The sequence below is a fragment of the Struthio camelus genome, chromosome 1 (assembly GCF_040807025.1).
Source record: "Struthio camelus isolate bStrCam1 chromosome 1, bStrCam1.hap1, whole genome shotgun sequence".
Lineage (NCBI taxonomy): Eukaryota > Metazoa > Chordata > Aves > Struthioniformes > Struthionidae > Struthio > Struthio camelus.
The window spans coordinates 5,348,843-5,376,684 of record NC_090942.1 but is presented as its reverse complement, the minus strand read 5'-3'; the positions used below and the strand labels follow the sequence as shown (position 1 = coordinate 5,376,684).

Below are 27,842 nucleotides of genomic sequence, written 5' to 3'. Positions count from 1 at the left end.
GTGGAAGGGCACATCCAGCTTTCTGCGCTCGCCCACCGTGGTCCCCAGCCTTCACAAACTTTCTCGCTCATGACCTCGGCAAGGCGCTTAAGCAGACTGTTGCCCTGGCAAACTCGTCAAATTTTGCTTCTTTTTCAGACGTCCCCATAAAAGTTAGTTCAGGGGAATTAAGTCAGTTGTTCATTAAAAAAAGGGAGCGGGGAGAGAGAGCGAGAAGGAACTATATCTTGCCTGAGTGGCCTCAAGTACTTTCAGCAGAAATGAATTTATAGCCTTTTAAGTCATTCGTCCTTGTTACTTCTGTTCCATACACACTCAACATCTCGCACCAGCTCTTCCCTATAAGGAAACTGACGAGAATCGTAGTGAAAATTATTGTAAGGGATATATAAGCAGTGATAAGCACATTTAATAGAGAAACATAATTTGATACAACACACCTTCCGTATGATTTAAAAAAATGCATTTTAACACTGCTGTAATCCTTCCAAGACACCCAATAAAAACTTTTTCCAGTGCTAAGACGACATAAGCACAGATGCATTCACACCTCCAAGACGATGCTAAATCTGGACCACAAGAGTCACCTGACTTTGGATATAAAACGAGATGTCATTTTGGGCTCCTTACAGACAGCAAATGCTAAAAAAAAAAAAAAAAAAAAAAAAAGCGCAACCACAGACTGCTGAGCTGTGCAGCTACTCACAGAAAAGACCATTTTGCCTGTTCAGAAGAGCACACACTAGGAAAATAAGAGGAACTCTAGTAAGAAGAAAATGATTTTTTTTTTTTTTATCCTTTAGCAATAGCTCTAGAGAGGTCTACTTGCCTGTAACGGTGCTCATGGGTTACAGCCTGGGCCCTGTATTAGCTGCCATTTGAAGCTGGTCCCAAGCACGATGCTAGCGCCAGGTTTCCCAGAAGGTAAACGAAGACTACACGGTCTGCCATTACCGGGACAAAAAGTTATAAAGATTACAACCCTTAGGCTGCGTCCCCTCGTCTTTTGAGCTTTCCCCCTAAGTTTTTGGGTTTTTCTTTGCCGTATCTGCTAGTCAAACAGAAGTCACAGGTCAGCCAAGGTGAATGTAACAGCCACGTGTTTGAAGAAGCTATCCTGAAGCAGCAGCATTAGGGACCAAAATGTAAACTGCAAACACTTCAAACCTGTCTTTCTCTGCGTTTTCGCTGACTTCTTTTGAACTTCTTGGGAAGTTTCCATTTCCAGCTACTTCTGCTGACTTAATGATGCCTTCATACTTCTATAATACAACTTTTTATAGAAGAAAAGCTTTTAGTGATGTGGCATCGACATACCGCCTTTTTATTTTGCACTTGTTTTCATTCTGAATCGCCCTAGGCGATAATAAACATTTTATCAGCACCAAAAGACGCGTGCATCCTGAAGACACTACCCCAGAAAACCGGATCTAGTGGGTGACACTGTTTTGACACTGGAACGAAAAGCATCCGGATCACTGCCTTGCTGCTAGAGAAAACTTAGGTCTTCAAGCTACTGTGCACTCTCTATATGGAGTTCATTCATTACTAGGGCTGCTTATTATTCTATGTATGTAATTAATATTATCAGGAAGTCCAGAATACATACGCTCTTCAAAAGAATGACCCTAGCAACTACCACTTCAACCCATAACAGCATTACAACATATTAAGGAAAAAAAAAAAACACTACAAGATTAGACAGAAAAAAACTTGATCAATTTTTGGATTCTTCTGAAAGAACTACAAAAATAATAGATAACTGGAAGCTATAATAGACACTTTAAAGTTCAGTATCTGACAGTATCACAAAATCTTACTTGAAAAGTCTTAGACAAAAAATGAAAAAAAAGAAGAATGAAAGAATGCAGACACGTGGTAATGAATGTAAGTGAATAAGTGGCGAGAGCTATCTAGTAAGGAACCAAAAGAATATAATTTTGGCATGCTGCTACTGTTACATGTTCGAAAAACAGAGATGATCCCATTAGCTGTAATTTGTCAGAAGCTGTAACACAGAGTGTGGCACAAATGCTAATGGAAAACTTCAGCTATTAGAAATACATGCATAAATAAACTCTTACATGAAGAAGAATGTAAGCTGATTTTGGCAAGCAGCAAAAAAAAAATTATATATATTTAATGCATTTCAAGAAATCTGTTAATTGGGAAGAGAAGCCTTAGCAGTGAAAACAACTATCAAGTGGCAGGGAAAATTACACTGGCAGAGGGCAAAGGCGTTGCAAATTTGACCATATGCTTTAACGAGAGAAAAGGTCAGTCTCCACACCGCCGCATGGAAACACTACAGGACCGCATGTGAAAACCCAGGTCCCGTTTTGACAGGCTGCGTCAGCCTGGGAAACGCCTTAGAAGGAGCTTGGGAAAAATGAGAACGCCAGGGTGCTGGAAGGACTGGGTTATGAGCCAAAAATTAAACTGCTAAACAGCTAGGTTTAGCAAAGCAATACATGCAAAAGTTAAGCTGGGGGAAAAGAGCATACAAGGTTTTCAAAAACACTAGCTAACATGGGAAACGAAAAGTCACTGAACGCGAACAGCATTCAGGCTCTCTGATCCCTCTTGGAAACATATATACACACATGCATACATGCTCTCTTTTGCATTAAAAGTGAAGCAGGCTTAAATAAAAAAAAAAAAGATTGAGATACGCTATCTGATAGCCCTACTGAATCTATTTTATCTCTTCGAATGGTTTAACCATAGCAAACTGATAGTGGCACTACAGCGAAGGCTAAGATATTATTTTCATTTTAAATCACGCCTCAAAAATTTATAACTCTTCAAAAAAAAAACAAAAACCTGTATCGGCTAGAAATATAACTTCTTATACATGGATTTTAATTAGGAACTCAATTTGTGTAAGAAAGCAGCCATAAGACTTTAGCTATTGGAGCTCACAAAATATTTCCTTCTACATCCTCTTTTTTATTAGCAAAACGCGGCTAAAATATCAAAAATGTTTCAAATCAAAGTTTATCAAATACGTTATTGCAAAGAAGAACCACAGCTTTTGTTGTGTTTGAAGAAGTGCTTAAAAATAGCAGACCTTGCAGCTGTCTGAAAACTACATGCTCAATAGCCTCAAGTCATAACTTCTCTCAACTTGAGGCTTGGAATAACGTTGTAAGATCTCTGCACGTGTAGTAGCTGAAGAGTGATACAGACCTTTCGGGCTTTTAGACCTCAGGATTTTCTAGCTAATATAAGGAAAGTTTACTGCGCTTTCAAGTCTGAAATTCCTCTGAAAATGGTGTGCAACCTACCCATTTTTGCAATGGCTTGTAAAATATTGCTATTTAAAAAAACGATATAAACATAGAAGTCTGAACCAATTTGATTGCCAAATTTGCATAAAGCAGCAAATGAGATGTGACAGCTAGGGCGAAAACCACAGCTGTGTTATTTGAAAACACCTGATCTCATCTGATTGAATTTTAAGAAGAGAAAAATATCTGATTTTCCAGGATATCCAGAAGACTGATGAGGAGACACAACAGCAGAACAAAGGCATTTTCTGCACGGTTGGCTCAATAACGGACTCCAAACGCTGACCGACACACCACGGGATACCTAGCCCTGCTGTTTTACCAGGAAGAGGGACATCTCAAGAATCAATCGAAACAAGACAGTGCTGTACAGCTATCCCAAAATCTTCCGTGGGTATCAGAGCAAGCATAACCTATTAACACGGCCCTCCACTTGGACTGACGTCGTCTTCTTTTCAGCAGGGATTCCTGCTCTTCATTAGACGTATCCATCGAGGAATGTTAAACAAAGAGAGGTGGATGTAGTCTCTGGCTGAAGAAGTCCCTCAGCCATACATTGCTGCAGGTGTGCCTTGTGTCAGATCTAATCCAAAGCAGCCTCCGAGCACCCTCCAGTACAAGACACCGACCTAGATGGATACTCCGTCTGCCAAGCGTAGCTTGGTGCGCTCTCCTAGCCCTGGCTCAGCTCACCTGCAGAACGTGTTCTTCCTGTATATGGGTAGTATTTTTATTTGTTTTCCCCTTCCCTCAAACTCTAGAAACTGCAACAGCCGGACAAGTCAATCCTTTTTTATTATTATTTTGTTTAATGCTCAAAATTGTGTCAGGTATATCCTATATCAGGCTCTTCTTCCTCAACAGAGATTGCTGCATAGTAACTGCTACTGCAATCTCCAAAGAGACACACCACGACTGTAGTTATCTCTGATCTCCACTGCTCACATCAGTCTGAAAATTTTAATTTTCTTCATATGTTCCCATAGTGCTGCTCTCTCTCAGCTTCCCTCCCCAAGTTATTTTCCAAGTCATATTTGCATTCTGAAAGTCAGCATGTGGTGTATAAGAAGTCATTCTCTCTGGATATATGTCCTTTTTTCTCCTCCCTTTTCAAACGAAAAAAGTACGTAGTGGTAAAAAAGATCCAGTAAGCAATTTCAAGTAAACTTAGAAATAAACACTCTTCATTTATTTTAATTAAATTGCCATAAACATTATTACTGGTCTTATAGCAATGCTGAAATTTTTTTAAAAATGCAAATTTTAACACAAAGCTTAAAAAATTCCACTTGTGAAATGCATTTTATAGCCACATACTATGTAGCAATATAAAACGCTACATATATGTGGATTAGAGAAAGACTAGGATCTTTCGTATTATTTCATTGGCCATATGCGACCAGATTATGTTGTTGTTATTTTAAGAACATATATTTTGCTCTGAATGCTATAAATGAGACGTGCACATAAAGGACAAAACTAAAGCTGGAGAGAAATGACTCGAGTTTTGCAGAATAAAGATTTCAGCCTTGATGTTGCATCAGCAGAGGGAAGGTAGGGGTTATACAACTCAACGTAGATAGCTAATATTAAAGAAACGTAAATCCTTGCCAAGTACTTTATTAACATGCTTTCAAATACAAGTGGGGAGAAAAAAAAATCTCCAGAATCTCCATTTGCATTTCTAACTTTCCACGCATTAAGTTAGAAGGTGCGATGACAAAACAATTAAGGTGCCTAGCTCTGAAACAAGAGGTAACGAGGCTCGAGTATTACCCTGGATTCTTCCCAAATGCCATTCCTAGTCAACTCTGTTATAATTGGGAATTTGGTTCTTTCGATGAGGAAGCAATACTTTTCTTTGCGTGCTGTTTATTACAACACTGAAGTGCCTCAAGTACGTCCACGTAGCATGCTAAGACCAGGAGAGATTCCTGCTTTAACAAAGCTTTGACTCATTAAAACGAAACTGTTAACAGCGGCGGTTTAATGCTGAGAAAGAAATGAACTGCTACTCAGAAAAAGAATGGAATTGATGTGTGGTGTGTGGTTTTTTTTTTTTTTTTGGCTGTTCAAAAAGTAACCCAGATCTGTGTTAGATATTGGAACACCAAATGCAGAAAAGGAAATAAAATCGCCTAATTCTGGACAATACTGCTTAGCGTGTTATCTGATAGCTCACGTGCTCTCTCCGTTTTAATGCGATAGTGGACATGACTTCTCGACGAGATCTCTCACTCCGAAGCTCACTTTCTCCTCTCATCTCGCTGCCCTTTCATAAAAGATTATCTGGGAAAGCAAAACTTACACCAATTAAGGCAAAGAAACTGCAAAACCGGACATTTAGCGGCTCCAGTAACTCCTAGTAGTATGAACTGCGGTCAGCTTGCAGTGATCTTTAGGTCAACCAAAAGAAAGCAGGTTTTAAAACCACATCTATGCTTTTTTTTTCCCCTGTAAGAACAGGGTCTAGAGTCTTTCCCTTGAGATACTACAAACGTCTTTCGCCTCTTCTAAACAACATTAAAAGGTAGCAACAGCTTAATGCAAAGATGCACTGCACTGAGAAACAGATCTAAGACAATTAGACTGCAGCAGAAACCTCTTCTGCTGTTTAACAATAAGGAATGAAAATGTTTTCATTCCTTTTTCATTTAAAAAGGAAGTCAGAGTCCTGTGACTGTATTGATAGGAACGATGTACGCACACTTCTAGGCACATTGCCTTGAACTAAGGAAAAAGGAACTGGTCCTTTCAGATGGAGTGGCAGCATGCAGACGTCTTCCAGCTCTGACTCCCTTTGCGCTCGATAAAAGCTCGGAGCAATGAACTCTCAGGAGATTAGCGTGCACACAGAGAAACTCCAAAAACTTTAGGCAGCATACATGTTCCTTTGAGTCTTGTACATGTGTTGTGCCTAGTGTGCTCTTTTTGATATTAAAAAGTTGCTAAGTTCTTCTCCAGCTGGAAGGGCTTTTCTATTTAGATAAGGCCAATAGCTACTGCACAGAATAAGCACATGTGTAACACTGGATTCGGAAAGCAGCACAAACGTTAGCCATTTTAGTAGGGGCTGATAACAGCTATACCGTTTTACAGAAACATTACTGTAAGTTATTCAGCCCCAATGTGCATCTTTCTGGGGTCCTACATCCTGCTCCTAGCAGCAACTTCCACATCTTTCCACATCGTACACCTTTCTTTCGCAGCAGACTACAGGCATTCGTCCATCTACTTGGATGTTTGCATCTAACGACTCTAAAAGTCCGTACATCTTCTATGTATAGACTGATAAAAATACTGCATTGAAATTGCTATCTACGTTATGCATAAAAGCATGTGAGAGGAAGGAAACTATTTAGACAACAGGAATCAGCATTTCTGTTCATTTGCCTCAGTTTCTTCAGTAGATGAGCAGCATCTGCCGATCACCTACGGTTCTCTTCTTTGCAAACAAAGATTTGATCCTGGGACGGGCTCTGATCCCTGTCCTGCTCCTCTGCTCCAAAAAGCGCATAACAACGTTGCATATATTCACCATCACTCATTCCTAACAATTCAGGCACACAGGTCTACTGCTAACCTGGAAAATGCACATGCACTGCTGGACTTGCCATTAAACTTACAAAAAAAAAAAAAAAAAAACCCAAAACAAAAAAAATGTTTCCTGCACGCATTCAGCCGATAGGACTTGGCCTCCGCTCAGAATCACTTCAATTACTGCTGAAATGCATTAATCTTGGTGGGAGGATGCAGCGGCTACTGAGCAGCCCAGAACAGCGCTGAGCGGTTTCAAAGAGTGCTCTCTGAATCTGAAACGGCTCGGGGCATTTAGGTTGGCAGAACTCTATAACCCAACTGGAAGTTAGCCAGGAGGGCTAACATGCTACTCTTGAAAAGTGAGCCATTGAGTCTTTAATCACCACGAGTGGCGAGGACTTAATTTTTCCTCTCATTTGAAGTAAGTCACTCTCAACAGCAGACCCAGCTTCTTACAAAACGATACCTACTCATCAACGCAATTGCCCGCTTCGCTGGATTTCCTTGGAGGTCTTCTATGCGAGCGCTTGGTGTAAGCCAAGCTAAGAAAATCATAGCCCACTATGGCAGAACCCAAGCACAGGACATATGGACCGGGTGTGCAAATCTTACGATACACTGATGAAATACTGCAAAATTCAAGTTCAAGAATAAGTTCAAGTCAAATTTCTACGAGCCTCCTTCCCTTTCCATACCAATGGAAGCATTTTGTCTCTGACCGGGCAACGCTGCTGCTTTTTCAGCTTTACACTGGCATCTCATCTGTATGAAATTACACCAAAGAGGCTGAGAAGCGGTAGTGCGAGTTCAGCTCATTTAGCTCTCTGCCTCTACGCAGTAGAGAGAGGCAGAAAATACATGCAAGGAGCTCAGCTTACGGTTTTGAGTTCAGACGAGGAGAAGGAGGGTCTACGTGTGAAGGAAAAAATCTCCTTAAATAGATGCACTGTTTATAAAACTAAGGTTTAACCTGAGTTTTTGGGAAAAAAAATCAGTGTTTCAGCCTGCATCACCTTAAGTTTTAAAGGGATATTATGCACAGGGTTACTCAGCGCAAATCATCTCATCTAAGAGAAAGCTGTTGCCTACAACATAAGCAACAAGAGATCTACCACTTTTTAATTCATATAAAGTTTACTTTCCCAAGAGTCCTAAAAATAATTTTTGTCAATATCTGCAAATTAGCAGGAGCTGTGACATAACCTTCATATGCTGCAGTTTCTAAGTATAACTGAGCAGGCTAAGAATTATATGGGAACACCAAAGCCGCACAATTTCATCTTGGTTTGTCAACTCAAAGTCAGTGTATTTTGTATCACGTTTTTAAGGACTCTTTGCACAGTCAAGATAGAAAGCTGAAGGGGATACAAGCGGATGGCTAAATCTCGCTGAAAACTAAATGCATTTCGCCCTTGACTCTTTTAAAATGTAAAAAGTCCCAACTTACGTTCTTTGGACAAGGATAGGTGATTTTAGCTGTAACTTAAAAAAAAATATATAAATATACACATATATGCACATTGTGGCTACACTGCAAATATTTGCTTATAGGATATTTTGTGCACATACACACAAAAGGGCAGTTAATTTAACTACAAAATGCATTGCAACTTTTTCTTACCAATCTGAACATGTAAATCTTTAAGTGTTAATCAAAATTAAAACTATTGCCCACAGGAAAGGTAAAAATCCATCAGTGCTCTTTAAAATAGCACATGAAACCAGATATCTCTGACAGATTACAGATGAGCTATCACCTTCAGCAATATTGTGATTTAAAATATTCAGAAACAGAGAGAAAGCCTCTTTAATGAACGCGTTAAAGTTTCTCATGCAAAACCAAACGTATCCTTGTTTCATATTTAATTTGCAATAGGATACCCAGCAGCTGAGCTATGAGAGCTTTTCTGCCTGGTGACTGCTTGCCTGCTGAGATGGCCTTCATACGTAGGTAGCACACGATTGAAGACCCAGTCCTCAGAGCCGCATCTCACTTCCCTTTAAAGTTAATCTGAACACACTGGACTCGAAAGGAAATGAAAAGTGAGTTTCTCTCCCTTCCTATGGCACCGGGACTTCCTGTGTTTTAGTGATTGGTCAAGAACTATTATTTCCTCCATACTATTCCCAGTTGTGACTGTCAGACAGAATTAGCGTTGTACGTGCACAAGCACAAAACATTTGTATAAGTACACCAAGAAGAAGAGTTCCACATGCACAGAAACTTGGAGAAACCCAGAGAAACTTGGAGAATATTAACAGTCAAGTATGCTGTACCTGAACGAACATGCTGCTCTGAACATTTAGAAATGCAAACAGCAAAAATTCATTTGCTGAGATGAATATCCACAAAAATCTATGCAAGATAAGGGGTATTAAAATTATTCACTCTCCAACTCGGAATGGATTATTTGGCCAATCTGTTAAGCAGCACCCCTGAGACACACAGAATCAGTACCATCCTCCTCCCCTCAGGGAAAAGAGCTTATAACGTTTGAAGAAAAGTATGCTTCATCCCAACCGTAAGAATACACATGAAACACCGTCTTCCTTTAAAACAACTCTTTTGGAAAGGAGCAGTAGCAGACATCAACAGTAAGAATGCAGAGGGCAAACAAGTTCAGCAAAGAACATGAATTAAGTAGAATGCTGCAGATTTGTAAAGTGGCCAGAATAAAGGCCATTTAGGTCGTTATTGGCCTGTTTTAAACACACATGTTTGAACTTCAGTTTATCTCTTCCTACAAAATACCACCTCTGGCAGCGTGGCGTCATCACTTAGAACGCCGATTGAAATATTAATCTCAAACCAAGTCAGAGAAATTTGTGACTTACTGTGTTACCTCCTGAAGACCTTATGTTTTCCAGCCTTGGGCTAAATACAAGCCAGATCCAGCCCCACTCAAGTTTGACGTTGCTTCTCAAAAACACAAGTATGCTATGGTAGCTTTTGCTCAACTGATCCAAACAATATATGTTTTTACACAATATGCAAACAGAGTCGTATTTTATCTAGTCACGCAACACACAGCTGTTAAAAGAAGCAAACCCCAAATTCTAAAGAAATCTATAAAAATACTGACTTGTCAAGTCATCAGAAAGGCATTAATGTCTCCAAGGAGTGCAATTACAAAAATGAGAGAGTCCAGAAAAATACTCAGTTACAGATGAACTTTAATTATCCAAGAGTCTTGCTACGTGAACCAGGGTCATGTCTCCAACAGCCTACTAATTTCAACTCTTTCTGTCACCCATCCAACTTCAAATTCCTTAAGCTCTTGTAGAATACAGTGGAACTGCCTACACATGGAAAGAAGTTATCCCTTCCTAATGACTTACCCGCTCACTAAGATTCCCTTCAGTTGCAAGTTGGAGAAAACAGGAACATGCACTCAAAGGTGAAGACTTAAGGAGGCACTGAAGTTAAGAGCGGTACGGTAAAGTTATAGTGCTTATCTGTGTATGGCAAAAGACAAATAATTCAAATGAGCTTTCTTAGTCATAATTTTAAAAATTAGAAGGCAGAGTTCCTTGGTCTTAACCTGGACTCTACAACATACTTGTCTGTAGAAGCTTGTAATGAGTCATTCGCCTGAATAACTCAAGGGAGATACGGGTCTCGCAATCCATGAGCGATCCGTGTCTAGACAAAAGCTTGTTCTGATGCTAAGATCAAGGTGAGCCTCAGTTACATTTGAAAATGTCCGCATAAACACAGTGCAATGCCTCCTCTTGAATAACCCCAAACACAGACATTTCTGCTGAAGAACAGAACTGTTTCAGACAGTCCAAAAGTGGCTTAAAACTAACTGCAGCAAGTTACTCCTACGGTAGAGGTACTTGGACGAGGCACACGGAATGACAACTCCTGACCTCCAGGAGTGGACCCTTCCCCATACCCATGTAAATACCACAGCTGTTACTCAGCAGTATGAGGACGCTAGGGAAATTTGGACCGCATTTCTCAAAATCAGATACGTGCATGAGGTCTCAGCACGCAAAAGTAAAAACTGGGCTATTTCTACGTCCTTTCAAAATGATTCTCTCAAGAACAGTACAAAACTAAGGCTTGCTTGGTCCTGATCTGTTTCTCAGAAAGCTAGGCACAAATACACGTGCAGGGGATGAGTTAATCAGATGTACTTGTGTTTCTGCTCCCCTAGCTACAAAATCTTTATTTGCTTTTTAAAGATCAGGAGCTGTTAGTAATCACTAATATTTTCATGAAGTTAAAATACTCTTAGCAGCAAGACAAAGACAAAATATTGACAGCCTTCAATTAGAAAAATAGGAAAGGCTCCTGCATGAAGCAAAAATACTGAAAAATAATAAAGTTACAGGGGTCAGCCCGTAAAATAGGTCAGCTGTGCTTCTCTTTTATCCTGCTTTACCCAGTGGCTAGACTTTCCATTTCCCACCCCCTCCCCTAGAGTCACCAAAAATACTCTGTGCAGTAAGGGAAAGTCTGAAAAGCTTGAGAACAGAAACACACGGCTATCGGACGATAACCTAATTTGAAACTTATGCTTTCAAAGGCACAAAGGTGTCTGATGATCCAGATGAAATAAAATCCTCAAGTATAGTAGCAGTAGACAGTGCAGGAAGCAGTGCGGGCTCCAAACAAAGTCATACATTGTCGGAAAAGGGAAAAAAACTGATCTGACTTGACAAGTCAAGACAAGTGACAAAAGTTTTGCTGAAAAAGGATCACTAGGAAACTAAAATCATGACAGCATTTCTGCTCAAAATACACAAGACAATAGAATCCTTTTATCATAAAGTTCCTTTTCTCTTCCAGTTTTCTTATAGCTAAAATTGAAATTTGCACATCACAGTGCACTGAAAGAAGCCATGACTTTCATTACAATTCAATGTAAATAACTCATTGTAAAAGGCTGGCTTTTATGTATATCCACTTCTGCATTATGCTATTTTTATTTTGAATCCTTAAGAATCACTAACAAGTTATCATTTATTTAAACAGGTCTGAAAAAACAAAAAATCTTTGCGGAAAGGCTTTAAAAGGATGATATTCCCTTGAAGAAAAGGCACGTTAACCTTTTTTTTTTTTTTTATAACATGCAGCAAATAAAAATTCAGCCTTGTGAAAAGATACTTTATTTAGATTTTTAACTATCATAGTTTTATATACAACATTACCAACTCCTCATTATTAATTTTAAAACACTGGAGTCATTGCATTTTAACAGGTATCTTCTGATGCTGCTACTCAGGTATAGCTAGGCTTCAGCTGGTTTATTTGTTCTGAAGGACAGAACATTAAGGAAAAAAATTAATGAAAATTCATCACAAGCATAGAAGATATCCCTTCTACCAAAAAGCGATGCAAACACTTTTAATCCATTTCTTCCATTCCCCACTCTCAGTAGCCACTATCGTTCTTATGAAAATAATGAGAGATTTTTTGCAAAGGCATGAATGATTAGGAAAAGTCAGGTACTAAGCTCCTACAGAATATAAAGCAGCCTGATGTCTCTGTCTGCACAGTCTATAGAACCCGGCTATGTGACTGGGTTTCTGCCATGGATGAAGTTTTACTATGGTGCCTATGGCATTGATTTTTTTTCCCCCCAAATGCTGCAAATTAACTGAAGCTCTTCAGTGAAAGTCTATTTAGCTTCCATTTTAAGCATTCTTTTTTTTAAATCTTCCCCATTAAATTCTTTCTTGCAGTATTTCACTGGAAATTACGCTTTAGATTATGATACTACTTCTTAAGAAAAGGTAAAGATACAGCTGTCTTCCCAATTACAGCTTTATCAGCACGCGTTCCATAAAAGAGTGTTTTTTCTGTCTAATGGCAAGATTTAAAGCATGCACATTTGCTGTACACTTTTTGTTCCTGTCTCATATTTTCCCTTTTCTTTGAAACCTGCCTCTCCTATTGGCTCTTTCCCAACGCCTTTCTTCTGTCTGCATCTCAAGCTTGGCCGCCTTTCTCATTTTGTCCGTCTCTCCTGTTGCTTCTTCCTTGCTAGATGGATGCATACGCGAAGACTCATTCGCACAGAAAGCAATCAGCGGCTAACACTTAGCATAGCGCACGGACTGCTAAAGGCAGCTTGCAAATACTCAGCAACCGGGCACGGTTAGCAGCCAGGAGTAAAGCGTTCACAGTCTAGCAGGGCTTTAACTCTTCAAACTGGTTGACTACGCAGTACCTGTTCGTTGATGGGTGCTGCCTTCCTAACCAAGTGCACTGCAAAAGCTCTGTTGAAAAGATCATTGCTGCTTTTAAATCGTCAGTGCAGTTGTTAGAACGAGGAAGAGTTAGTCTGCGGGATTAAACAAGATCGGGGGAAAGGCAGAGAGGCTTAAAAACAATGACGGTGAAGCCTGTGTTACCGAAATGGCAAAGTCAATGCCCCAGTATTCTTTTTAAAGACCATCGCATGCTAATTTTAAAAAGAGGTATTGGCTTTGTTTAACCCTTGAGGAAACCAGGCATTGAAATTACACTGGTCTGAGATCCAAGACTTGCTACATTCAGCTCTGGACCATAGCCAAAAAAAGCACTACTAGACTGAGGGGCCAGTGACACTTTTAAAATCCGATATATCTAGCCACTGGAGCTAGACACTAATGCTTTATACCACTGTGATGCTTAATGCTTTATACAATTACAATTCCAGCACTGGTAAGCCCTACATATCAGATGTGAAAATCATGCTATTTTGATTACCATCTTGCTTCATCTCCCCCATTCTCACCTCAATTCTAATGTGATTTTTAGCAACTAATATCTCATAAAAAGCTAGAGATGTTCTGAGATTTATAATTTGACAGCTGGGATTCTGCGCTTCCAGGCGGCTGCGAGCATCAGGTTTTGGTGGTTAATGGTTCCTAGTATCACATCAATAGCAAAGAGGGAGAAAAGCAAGACTGTAAGGAGATCAACAGTTTTCTGCTTTGATCTGCCAAGGAAATAAAATGCTCTGACAGAAAAGGCTACAGATAAATCCGAACTTGTACACTGCGCCAAGAACCGGTCCTGACTCAACGATCAGAAACACAATGCCAGTGCTTGAACACGTATTATCAAGAATGAGAGACCACAAAACTTAATGCCCGATACAAATTACATTTGTTTCCAGATGAGGTCTAAGAGAAAGGAGGTCAATCTCTATGCTATGGGAGCCAAGTGGCAGGAAGCAGAAGACTGAAAAAAATAAAGCAAGGATTGAGGAGGTTGTCTGTCTCCCTAAAAGCTACCTACCCCCTCTCCCCAAAATCTCAACTGTTGCCTACTGAGGAGATTCTCACATATTGCTCCTCATATGCTTCTGACATACACCTGCACAATACAGCATAAGAGGAAAACCAGGGTCTCACGCAAACACAATAAAATACTACTGGCATCACTTGCACAAAAGTAATGTTTTCCCCATCCTCCCAATCAGAGGAGCAGGAACAGACTACTTGCCACTTCAAGAAGCCAGAGAAAAAACACAGTTAACAATAATAAAAGCTTTGTTATGAATGTGGTACTAAGAAGATGCAGCAAGCTTAGGTAGGAACTGCTTCCAGGTAGCTTAAAAGACAAGGTTACCATGGCACGTGTAGGATTCACACCTTGCGTTTCGATTTTTTAATGTTATAGAGAACGATATCTAGTTCTTAATGCATCGGGACCCAGGGCTCCGAACAATATCACAAAGTAAGTGTAATAGCGATTATTAATAATTGTGGAAAAGTATCCAGGCTTTTTCAGCTGGCCTAGTTTCAACTCGGAACTGTTTTACTTCAAGTGAAATCAGCAGCTTCTGTGAAGTTGATGTATTATTGCACAATGTATGTTCTCTTACATTAAAGCACAAGAAATAAAGCATGACCATCATGTTTTGCAACTAATTTATTTTTTTCTCCTTTTTTAATCTGTCTTACAAGTTTACCATGACATTTTAGTGACAACAGCGCTAAAATAACTCAGTAAAAACAAAAAGGAGACTAATTAAAAATAGGCAGAGAGCAAACATCATGATACATTGGCATAAAATTACCCCTTCAGTGTCCTTTGTAAAAAATAGCGCTAAAAACCCAACATTTGCCACGGCAATAGTGAATCAGATTGTTTTATGAAACACAATTTTACATGCAGATTTCTTCAGTGCAACCATTTGGAGCGTGCACCAGATCATCTAGTTAGTCCAAGTCACCGAAATAAGGCACTCCACATTTAAGGCAAGAAAACGTTTTCTGCTATCTTGGAATAAAACTGGTATCACTGAACTAAACTGCTACAGATAACAGATTATACAAGTCTGTTTGCCTCCACCTTCCTCAAACTTAGCAAATCACTCGGCGAGAAATGCTTCAACATTTCTTACTATTGATTATATTTGAAGGAAACCAGGGGAAAAAAAAAAATCTCTCATGTTGGACAGGACTTTTTTGCTCCTATCACATCTTTGCTAATGATAACTACGGCATCACACAAGCTGCTGCGTAGATTGTACACTCCCAATGCACCATCCACAGTTCTAGAGTAAGTGGAAATAAGAAATCAGCTGCATGCAGAACAAGAGGACTTTTGAGAAGGAGGTTAGCAACACCTACTGGTCATGGCGCATATTGCACACATTTTTTTTTTTAAAGAACAAGTGGGAAAAAAAAAAAAAGCTTTTTATTACTAAAGCACCTAGCTAAAATTACCTATGAAGTCAGTTTGTCACCAGAGATAATACTTTTAATTAGATCAACAGATAACATTACAAGATATTACCTCTCCCAGTAAACCTTGTTTTTCTCATATCCGTAGACCATCGTGGCTACAACATTATTGCTAAAAATATATCAGCACTAGTAATATCTGAATTATATCAGTAAACAAATATTCGTAACGTAAGCTGAGCTCTAGGCTTTAATACAAAATGGGACGTAACTCGTTTTCCTTACAGGTCCTTTAAGTGATTGAAAGATTTACATTACACACCATAATATGCATGAAGCCTTCTTTCATTACTGAATAATTATCTTTATTGTCTACTCTCAACAACTCAAGTATTCTGAACTGTATAATTCTAGCAGCAATAATTTTTTTAATATAAAGATCTCTGGAAACTATTCAACCAATTTCTGTAATTCTTCAGTGTTTTTGAGATGCATTCCGTTAATCTGCAGATGTAAACGTTTTTCTCCCAAATTTTACTAGCAGTAAAACATAACAAAGCATATACAACAGAGTCACTTGAGCCATCTCACCCCTTCCAAAAAGTACCAGGCACAAAACTACAAATTGCATTTTCAGAAAACGCTTAATTCAAATTAAGCTCTACTGTAAGTCTTTTACATGAACTGTAACAAATCCACATTCAGTAGTTGTATTTAAAACTTGCTTTTTATTTATATAAAAAAACCTTTGTATTCGTTTTCTGAAGTTGTGTCTACAGGTCCTCTGATACACTAGCCCTAGGCGTTAGAAGTTTTCCTGGTTCTCATCCAACTTGGGAAATAATATCTTCTTGCTTCGGGTGTTAAAAAGATTCATACATTATTTATAAGGACTGCTAAAATCTAACTCCTGGATCTAACTTGCAAGAGAGAAAGTATAAAAAGTTACACTGAAAAAGCACAACTGTCCCCATTTCAATTTTTAGTCTCAGCTTGTATGTTACGTATTGCCAGACTGAGGCGGAGATACTCTCACGTCTTCCCCTCTCCGTTCATACATTCATCTACAGCTGCTTTGAGCCTTTTCGGATTTGATTCTTCTAGCACGTTTTTGAAGTATGATTTTCTAAGTTAAAAAAATAAACCCCCAAACTGCCGGGTAACTTCTTATACTTCAAAGGTGCTGGATTTTTTCCTGACAGAATGCTGTTTACCTCCTGAAAACAATCGGGCTAAAACATATCAAGAAACCAGGCACGAGAGGGTAGCTAAAATCTCTATTTGTTTTTCTAAGTCTTCTTTCTCTATATTTTTATTAATACTGTCTATATACATGATATTTACATTTTGCACCGTACCTTCCTGCTTAAGAAAAATTGTATTTAGGTTTTAAAAATCAACCTTTTAAGCAAAGTTCACAAAGGAGAGATTTTAGTATCTTCTTATCAATCCAAGAAAATATTTCTGCTTTGAACAGCATTTTCCCTTGTTAGGCTATATTAAGGCAAGGGACATTAAAATCCTACTAATCTACAAAACAACTGCACATTACACGCGATGAAAACAGAAGTCAGGTCTATAGAGCTTCAGAAATACACATCAGCATGAGTAAGTCCTCATATTATTACTGGAAATAGTATACGGCTTCTAAACAGCACTGTACACTCAAAGATCATTTCATCTGACGTTTCTTTAGATTTCAGGTAACTGTTCCTGACCATTAGTTCACTTAGTCTGACTGGAGGACATCGTACCTGGATCTATATATCTGAACATGGATGTTTGAAAGACAGGAGATACACTCACTCTTTTACTAAAGTACTGAACAACTGCCCCACGCAATGTTTGTAGCGGCACAGCAACAGATTTCATCTTACCAATAAGGAGATGGCATTTATGTTCACCTTTGTATTGTACAGAATTTTTACACCTATTTCAGTGTTCAGTCTTTGATGGCTAAGTTTTTCAAAAAGAACACGATGCATAATAGAGCACGATATACGTTCTCTTGCCAAACGGTTTTTAAATGAAATAAATACCTTGCGAGAGTTGTTTCTATTTATTACACTATTTTGGGAAAGAATGTTGTTCTCTCTGCCATTTTTGTACCCAGTCCACAGGGTCGCACATTTTTATTTCCTCACAAAGGATATTTGTGTAACGGTCGTTGTTTAAAGAGCGAGTTAAGCTGGCCACATTTCTTAAACTTTTTTCCTCTTAGCTAGCAGTGAAAATTCTTGTAGCTAAAAGAAACCAGAAGAAAATTATTTTGCCTTTTCCATTCCCTACACTGTTAGAATTCGCAAGTTAATTACAGCTGAAGGAACCCACTATTTGAATAGTGGGTTGCACTGTCACAACTAACTGTCCTCAACCCCTGCTTCTCTTGGACTTTTATATAACAAAGGAAAGGAGAACACTTGGAATAGTGACAATAAAATACTAATCAGTGCTGTCAGAGAGAATCAGAAGCAGGCACTGTGCTTCTGAACTCCTCTCACTTCGATCTGACTTCATTTTAATTGGAAGAGGCTTATTATTTTGTTAAATTTGATCAAAGGATGAAGAACCAGCTCTCAAGAGCTGGGAACACTGTGCTAGTCTCACCAGCCTTCCTTTTTTTTTTTTTTTTTTTTTTTTTTTTTTTTTTTACCTTTACCAAGTTGCACAAGCTCTTGCTGTATGTATAAGACAGGAACACTAACATGCTTGGCCAATGTACTGTAAAGCATTAATTTCTATTCTCATTCCAGACCTTAAATTTAAATGCATTACAGAAGCACGTGTATTAACATGGTGCGTTTTAACACCAGCTAATCCTGAGGCAAATAGGAATGGAAAACAAACTTTTGCCACAGTACTGCTATCTGTTTTGAAAGGGTGTTTTCGTATTGTGTGATGCCCTGGGGGTCCTTCTTGAGTGATTCCTGTGGGCAGTACAACTTCATCAGCTCAAAGATGTGAACAAACATGCAAATACACAGGAACCAAAAATTAAGGTAAATAATTAATTTCGCACCTTCTTGAGAGGAGACAATCGGTGGCATATAATCAGGGATGTACTCTTTTCTTTCTTCTGCATCTTTACTTCCAGGCTGGGGAAACTGTAGGACATTGTTCTTGCTGACAGGAAACGAAGGGATTTGATGTGCAAAGGTGACAGGTTCAATATTGTGTATATAATCTTCCAGCTCATGCAGGTTAACCCCCATAAGCTTGAAGGCATCACCGACATCATCCAAAATTGGATCTGTCCGGCCATCTGTAACAAAAAAGAAAAGAATAACTTTTTTGCAAAAATCTGGTTTAAGAAATTTGACCTGCAGACCTATAATTAGAGATTACAGTCCACCATGGCTCACCGCTTACTCTACAACGGCGGTTACTGCCCCGCAATTCGCCCAGCTTCACTGTTCACCTAGGTCAGTGCTGTAAAATGTTTCGGGTTAAGAACGCACTCCGTTTTAAAAGCATTTTGTTTCAATCTACACTATTTTAAAGAACCGCAAGTCAAGGAGCAAACTAAGCAAAACCAAGAAGTAGCAACAGGCAGCTTCCCCTGACAACAGTCAACTAACACCATGCAACACCACTCAAAACAGTTTCCAGTTTTACAGCGAACACTAAAACGTGCCACCCAAGCACTCAATATGCAGAAAGGGTCCCTTTGTCAAAATGTAGCAGACCAAACGTTATTTTTCAATCTAGAAAATAATTCAATTTGTTGAACTAACTATAGCTTATAGGTAGCAAAAACCAATCTATCTGCCTAAAGCCTCATATATCTTTTGATAACAAAAATACTTCACACAGTATCTTTCCATCTGATGAAACCCACAGGCTTCATAAACTATGAGTCACTTTACCTACCAGTGAGATACACCTCCAGGACAAAACACACCAGCACTCAGTAGTGGTCTGGTAAGCAGAGAATATTTTATTCTAAATTTCATGGAGTGATTTCCTGTGGCGCAACGTAAGTTAGACTTCACAGCAAAAATCTTCTTTTCTTTATGAAAAGCGTAGTGAAACCTTACTGGCTAAGAGTCAGGATCTTGGCCTAAAAAGAAAGCCTCCAAAGAAAACAGTGCAAGAGTGGATACGGTTTGTTCTACACCCGTAACTTGTGTCAAAGATTTAAGTTGTATAGTTCAGCAGTCTGCCACGTGCCTCAGTTTCTCTGCAAGAGTTGATGGAGAGATTCCCCGAAGGCCTCCAGAGGGAGAACTGGGCATCTGACTTAGGTACCAAAGACCCAACTTTGAGTCTCACCCTAACTTCTGCTAACACACACACACACACACACACACACACACACACAGAGCAGCCTTAAACCCCACGGTTCAAAAAAATATGTATATAAAGTTATAAGAATTATTATAATTCTGTATAGTTGGCCTATGGATTTATGATATGCCTAAATGACGATAAGCTGTAATTTACTTTAAAAAGTAATTACAGAAAAGCAGCGATTGTTTACTAAAGAAATACAACCGCTATTGTGCGTTTCGAATCAGAAGCCGCAGCTCTGGAGAACTGTGTGTATGTTGTTTGGTTTTTTGTTTAAATTTAATCTCTTTTGATTTATCTTGAAGCCAATGCAGCCGAGCAGTCTAGTTCTCACATCACTGGACGAATTCAAAGTCCCAGCCAACCTATGCCTGGAGTTACATTTAGAAAATAAGAATTTGGGTCTTGAATTTCTCCTCTTGGTCTTGTGGTTAAGATAAGAGTAATACTCAGATTATAGCTCCGATTCTTAGCTCTGTAACACAGGCCTCTTGCGTGACTCTGGGCAAGTCACTTGTGTTTTAATTTTCTCCACTGCCAAAACGCAGATAGATCAGACTCAGTTATCTCCTCTTTTGTCTGCCTTTATTTAGAACACCAACTCCTTACGACAAGGATCATCTCTTATTTTGTGTTTGAATAATATCTTCTACAAGGGGAGTACCAGTTTCCCCTGCAGACTCTAGGGACAGAGAAATCTAGAGAATTGCATAAATATAATTATAAGAAAGCTATCACCACGCTCTTATGTAGTTTTGAGGTCCCTATAGTGATTGGGCATTTGACGGAAGAGTGTTTTATCCTTAAAAATTACATTTAGATAGTTGGCACAAAAAGGTAATTTTGCAGCGTCTTTGTCATTTTCAGTCGGACCACGACGATACCTTTGAACTCACTGAACTATTTACCAGGGTGTCAAAATTTAATGGATAAAAGTTGCATAGCCAGGTAAAATGAAAACCTTGGGGGAAGCTTTTCAATAAGCCCAGAAATAGGGCACTTTTAGCCCCTGGTCTTTTCCTAGACCTGTATGTAATCTTTGTAACCGTCCTCCTCCCTAATGCACTGATATGATTAGCAAGGGTTAAGTGTTAAAAGGGACTTCTGCCTACAAGTGGCTACTAAGAACGAGTGTCAGAGAAGCAACCACTACGTGTACGTTTAAAGCACGGAAAGATTTAAGCAACTATCCATATTAAAAACAAGTACGCAGGCTCAAAAGACAAGGGAAAGGGATAAACTTTATTTTCCATTATGAAAAAAAACACCCCCACACAACTAAAGAGGTTTCATTTCTCCGTATTTTGGATACTTGCTTCCAAAGAGACAACAACAAGCCGAAAGACTAAAAACTCCTAAAATTTTTAAAACCTGCACCTGTTACAGGGACGAAAGCAAGATGGGTTAACAACTTCTTTTCAAGTAAGACTGTCCTCAGTGAGAAAAGCGTATTAAAAAATAAAAAAATGTTTTTCAGGTCTGTATTCACATTCATATTTAAATCAAAACAGTCTTATCAACTGGAAATGTACACAGCACAAAAACGCACCGAATGTAATTTCGGGCGATTCATCACGTCTGAAAACCTCACGCTTGCGCCTATATACTTTTATTAGAGCAGTCTCGTATTTCTCCTCCCCGTCGGGTTCAATAAAGATTCACTAAAAGAGCAGAAAACGGACACACAAAAGAGATTGTAATAGACTGTACACAAAACGCTGATAAACATACGACACACACTCTCCCGGTCTTTTATTCGGTCTTAGCCTTTTCTCTGCAAGTAAACAAAGCAAAAAAAAAAAAAAAAAGTTTAATTTGTGCCTACTGAACTTGTCAATCAAGTCTCAATATTCTTCAGACATTTGTGTTATCCTCAGTTTAACAGTTCAGACGCTGGACGCCTCCAGCGAAATCATTTCTCCTATGTCACACAGCAAGCAAGCGCCAGGTCACAAACAGCTTCCGAGCGTTTGGTTCCCAGCCTCACGCTGTTCCCCAAACCGCGATCTTCCACTTAATATCAGTTGTCCGGGACTGCGAAGAGAGGGAGGGAGGTGGGAGTAGCTCACCCAGCAAGTTATCACGCCGCAGCTCTCCTCCTCTCCCCCAAGAGCAGGCAACTCGGAAAATAACTTTCTCGCTCGCTTTTACACTGCGCTCCGAAACCGGCAGAGCTGTGACAAACAGCAGAGCTGAATTATGACCGTTCAGTCTCACAGCAGCTCCTCAGAAATCCGTGGGAACGGCTGTGAAGTTACGATACTCTCAAGCTTCCTTGTGCACGCGAAGGCACAACAGGTAAGGAGGTACCTACACCCAGAGACAGATGCAAAAACGTACAGCACCGAAACTGCAGGGAAACACAAACCCCGGCCGAGTCGAATATTCAGGTGGAAAGTTATCCAAGCCTCAGCCCGCCGGGCAGCGTCACCGGCAGATAAACCTAGCTGCTCTCATGGGAAAACGGTTCAAACAGAACGAGGGCAGCGTATTAGGTGCCTTTAAAAAGATAAAAGCTCACTTTTGGCTCGCGGTGAAAAGGAAGTTTCAGAAGTTACTACAGCGTATTTACTCTACGCACGCTCCACGTACAGCCACAAAAATTCGTCTGGACCCAGAGTAACCCATCTGACAAACATTCAAGTTCTCCCCAAAAAACTCGTGCAGGAGGGAAAGATTACTGGGAACAACTACCTTAGTTTCCCTTAAATCCAGGCTCAGGAACGGGTGGATTACTTTTGTCAAACTTCCCCCTTCCTCCATCATCGCCTCCTTCCAGTCCCAAAGTCCTTAAGAGTCTGTGAAAAACTAACAAGCAACTAAGTACAGCGCAGAAAGCTTTTAGTTTCACGCAGGGCTTTTTATCAGGAGCAACTGCGGCTCTGTAATAAATATATTAAGAAAAATTAACGAGTCACGACACACGAAACACGTGCAATCTATTATGAACAGCCCAGCATTCGCCCCCACGTCCGGTATAAGGGAGAGGCATTTTTTTTTTTTTAGTACTAAATTAGCAGGTACGACTCCTGAGTGTTTTTATTACAGGCTCTGTCACAGATTCTTTGTGCTCCAGCAAGTCACACGACCCTGCCAAGCGTTAAATTGCAGAGTATCTACGCTGAAATAATTACACCAGCACAATTCTTTCAAGCAGACAACACATCGGCTCCGTCCAGCACCCATGAGAAGAGACAAGCGTACGCAGTAGCTTATTTAATAAGTATATAGGCACTCCTTAAGTACGCTTGAACCGACAAAGAGGTTCTATTCGTGTAGTTACCAGGCGGGCGAAAGCATCTCCAGTGAAACAGTTAACGGTTGCATTAGGGTTCGGTAACATATTTTGCTATTGCTGCTTTTCCGGTAACCTCATAAATGCCAAGTAAAGAAGTTGCCCGTCGTTACTGGCAGCCAGTAAGCCAATAATTAGCTTCAGAATACCGAAATTTAAGATTATCAGGACATGAAGAGGTACGCTCACTATAACAAGTATCTCTCCAGGGCCCATAACGTTTGTTACACCATTCTTTTCAACGGCAGTACAGTGAATCCTCCCATTTAAACCGAGCACCAAAATTTAGCACTGATGGAGTTTGCTATTAAATATGGGTCAGAGTGAAGTCATCAAAAAAGTACAAAAATGGAAAAAGGTGCGAGCTAAATTTGACACTGGGAAGGAAAGAAAACGTTGGCGGACGTCAGGGCAACCCTCTCCGCTGTGGTAACTGCCAAGAAAAATATCAGTTTGCTGTTTGCATTCTTAAAAGCAGAGATTTGTTACAACAAAGTTAAGTTTTTCCTTATAGGAGATTGTGCAGTGACCTTAGCAGTTTTTGACCCAGCTCTAGCCATTGCGAAACATTTTGCAAGATTCGTCATTTTTCCTTCCAGTTATGATGTTCTGCTCATCAGACCAGATCCTGCCTTTTTAATGTAAATGCATTTATTAACATAGAAGTTTAATATACTGATCTGTAGGTGTTATATTTATAAATCCTTATATGTCTATATAAACAAAGATATCTGTAAAACATGAATGTACTGATACCAACTGAAACTAAGGAGCAACTATTAATCTCATTTCCTCATTGTAAACAAATCTCAGAAGGGAAAAATAACACCCCACAGCATATCTAAGCATATGTACAATACTGAAAATTCAAGGAAAGAGTACTGAAAACACTGCTTTAGATCCAACACACCTCAAAGCAAATTATCTAGTTTACTATACCTCTTGTTTTAGCAACATAAAATTGCCCTCTTTACAAAAACTGTAGTAAATTTGTTCCACTATGTCCTGCTACTTTACACCGCTGCTGAAATAAACCCAAAGGGCCCTCAGCGATTGAAATGTAGTAGCTTCTATTTCTTTCTTTTTTTTTTTTTAAAAGGAATGTGACAGAAAAATCAGAGTTTTTTCTGAAGTCCAACTCATGACTCCCTTCCTCATACCTTCAATCTGCCATATCACCCACACAAACACATTGGAAACTGAATTATCTCACTACATGGGCTAAGTTCAAGGGTAAACCAAGCCATATTGCGCACGTCTAAAATCAACCGTTCCACTGTCAAGCTGCATTAGCTAAATTCATAGCAAATGAGGCAGGTAACCCTTCTGTCTTCTCTGGACAGTTTCCCCCAATATAAAAAGAACCCACGGTTTTCAAGAAAATCCCCAGCAGCTAACCCAAGGCACCAGCTGCACTGCCACCTCTTATAAACCAGGTGAAATGTGAGTGGAGAACGCAGGGGCACATAACAGCGAACTTTTGTCTTACCACTTCACTTTAAAACAAACGACGAAGACGGAGAACTCCGCTCTCAGAAACCAGATGATGTCAGTTTGCACTGTAGTTCGATACCTTAACTACATACTCCCAAGATTGTTTCTCAAATATTTTAGGATCAAACGTGTTTGAAGTGTATACCATCTCAAATAGGTTTCCCTTCCTCTTCTTAAAGGCTTTCCACAAATTTCAACAGCGTAAGAAACATGGTGCATTTTAACAACAAAAAAAACCCTTATTTTTTCCCCTTGTAAAAAATCACTCTCTTCTCCACCCCCAATCCAGTATTCTGAAACATTTCACAGCATCAAACGCATCTTAAGATGGCTTTGCAAATCACTTTGCTTTCCATTTGCCACCACGGAAGCTCCCGTCAACTACAGCTATTGCAAATGCAAAGAAACAACAGCAGAAAAGTAACAAAAATCTTGAATATAGCTCTCCTAATGGGATGTAACAGCTGGAACAAAGATCTAGCACAGCTAGGAAAGCCATCGTTTTCTTTCGCAACCGAGAAAAATGTGTGAACAGCAATGACATGCTTTTCAGAGCAGTGCCACACTCAGTTACGTCAGAGTAAATCCATTCAGTTTCCAGTACAAGGATTAGGTCCCTCCAGCTGACAACCCCGCTAACTCCAACTCAACTGGGCTGACTCCGAGATAACACTCTGACAATGAGGACGCCACAATTGGAATTTAATTAATTCCACTTATGCTAAACCATAGCGAAATTCAACTCATTCATCCAGAGCTGGGTTTGTACGGTGACTTATTTTAGGAGCAAAAAGCAAACGATTCTGAAAAAACAGGGAGACATCAGCTGAGCATTAAGACGTCTTCTTACAAACCTTTTTAAAGAAACAAATAGAGGAATTATTTTAAGAGAGAGAATACATGGAATACCGTGTCACTGGCACAAAAACAGCATGTTTCCCTTCTCCATAAAGAGACTATGACACTTCCTTTTCCATTCACCGGGGGGGGGCAAAACTTCCCTTCTCCACTATCTCTAAGCACCCTCAAAGCAAGAGAGGGATATTTTATTTCTACCAGCTTTCAGTAAGCACTTCCAATTCCTTAAGCACTGAGAGGAAAAAAAAAAAAACTGTATTTCCACCGTCTATGCATCTTTTCCTCCTAGCCGTGGCAGAGGCAGCCAAGCTTGGGCTCAGATAAACAGGCAGTGACAGACTCAGACTAGATCTTGATTATTCCTGGATTCAACAAGCTGAGGCAGAGCCAGGTATCAGGTATGTTCAGATCATCACCATGCTTTACTGGGGCTCACTGCAGCAATGAAAACTTCTGCCTCAGAGAACAGACACGACAACAAGCAGCACTGCCAGGCCAAGGCTGCTCCTCTCTTGACTATGCTTATCACGCTGAGCGTTCCCTCCTGGCACACGGTCCTTCGTCCCACACACCCTCCAAATTCACTCCTGCCGAGGAAGCCAACACCTCCACCCTTCAAAGCTCCTCTGATCTCGAAGCTGCAGCTACCACCTGGAGCTGCAGTGTGTCCTCAGTATCCCCCTCATCCACATGAGCCCTGATTAGCACAGAGCCCACATCCACACAACTGGGGTGGAAGTGGTAGCAAAGTTCTCAGTTGTTCAGAGCTGCCATCCCTGTTACTTCTCCCACAAGCACTGGTGGTGGCTTGTCATAGCCACAAATCCTTTCCTAGGAAGTCACCCTCTCCATATCCAGCTCTTCAGGCAAGCACCACATCATCCACCCTAACCCCCAACCCTCTACTCTTCTAAATGTCTTCCATGCTGACATCCAACAGCATAGCAACTCTGACCTCTGTTTCGGGGCTATCCCGGACTTCTCTCTCTATAAATATATACATGCACGCAGAGCAGTGACAGCCCACAGCCCCGCAGCATGCTGAAGGAAGTGGTAACAAGAAACCTGCCCCCCTCAGTCTCTCCACATTCCCTTCAGCAACCCAAACTCAGAGCACGCTGCAGGCCAAGCAGATGCAGTCTCTAACACGGCCTCATCACACGGTTCCAGACCCCAGAGAGTCGTCCCCAGGCCCCAAGCACTTCAGAAGCAGACAAGAGCAGCACGGCAGTCCAATCTCCGTGCCCAAGTCTCCCCAAATTCCCTGCTCTCCTTGAGCAGGTGGTGGTCAAGCGACCCTCCTCCCTCCTGAGGCTTTCCTCCTTTCCTCTTTATGCAGGCAGCAGTTGGTTCCCCAAATCCCTCCAACCCTCCACATACACTGCCTGCTTTGCAAGAGGAGTGTACTCCCGATCCCAATCCTGTTAGGGCTCCTTGAAATATCTTCCACACTGACGCAGTTGGCAACAGCACTCCTGATCCTAGGCTCCAGGACTCCCTGCTTCCCTGGTCCCGTTTAAGATCTCAAGAGGCGCAAGCAGCCCTGGTTCCCATGTGCACACACAGCCTATCTCCACTCCTACAGGGCACCCTCGCTCCCCCAGCCTCTCCACTATGCACCGCACTCCATCTCCCCTGCAGTATTTATGGAGTGTTACAACAGTCCAAATCCTGCTCAACAGCCGCCACAGCACCACCTCATCCACCACTCCACCAGCACTGATACCCACATCTCCGTTTCCCCTACCCCCTCCCCCTCTCAGATTCAGAAGGGGCACAGAAATTTGCTTTGTCCAACCCCCAGGCGCACGTCTCCAACGTACCTCATACCACGCGCACTAAAAAGATCTCCAGCTCTGTCCGTTTTCTTTCCCACCTACAAACCCCCATACCTCAGACACTTCAGCCCCATCACTCGCCCTGTGCACATCCCACGGTGTGGGCATTACAGCTCCATCCCCCACCAAGACACACAAGCACACCCCCGACCTCACACACCGCACTCCCCCACTCCCCCCATACACACCATCACTTCCCACTGCACACCCCTCCCCCACAGCTTAATATATGGGGCCCCGTGGTCCTTTAATATGGGCTCCACGCCGCGCACGGCAGCTCCAACCCTTCACTGCTTACGCTCCCCGCCAGCGCGCTCACTGCGGCCCCACCACGGGGTTAACACCCCCCAACCCCCTGGCCCTTCACACAGCCCAAACCTGGCGTAAATGGCAGCCCCAGGCCCCAAAGTGGCCGTGGGGACTGCAGCCCCCCGACTTCCCCCAGTGCGCACCTGCTGACGCTGAGATGGCCTGGGACAGCAGCCTCCCACCCGGGACCGGTCCCCTGTGTCCCCTCTCCGCACACCCACCCCAGCACACTACAGCCCCAGCAACGGGACCAACAGGCCCGTCCTCTCCTCCTGTACACCCCCCCAACACACACCC

The 27,842-nt window shown here is 40.9% G+C and overlaps 1 protein-coding gene across 1 annotated transcript in view; it reads right to left on the bottom strand.

Moving 5' to 3' along the window:
* The window catches only part of TAF3 (TATA-box binding protein associated factor 3), a 116,376-nt gene that overhangs the window by 87,855 nt on the left and 679 nt on the right, over positions 1-27,842 (bottom strand). Inside the window, exon 2 of the mRNA XM_068959314.1 lies at positions 18,481-18,723. Within this exon, the coding sequence (XP_068815415.1) occupies positions 18,481-18,723 (243 nt within the window). The remainder of the gene's footprint in view (positions 1-18,480; positions 18,724-27,842) is intronic.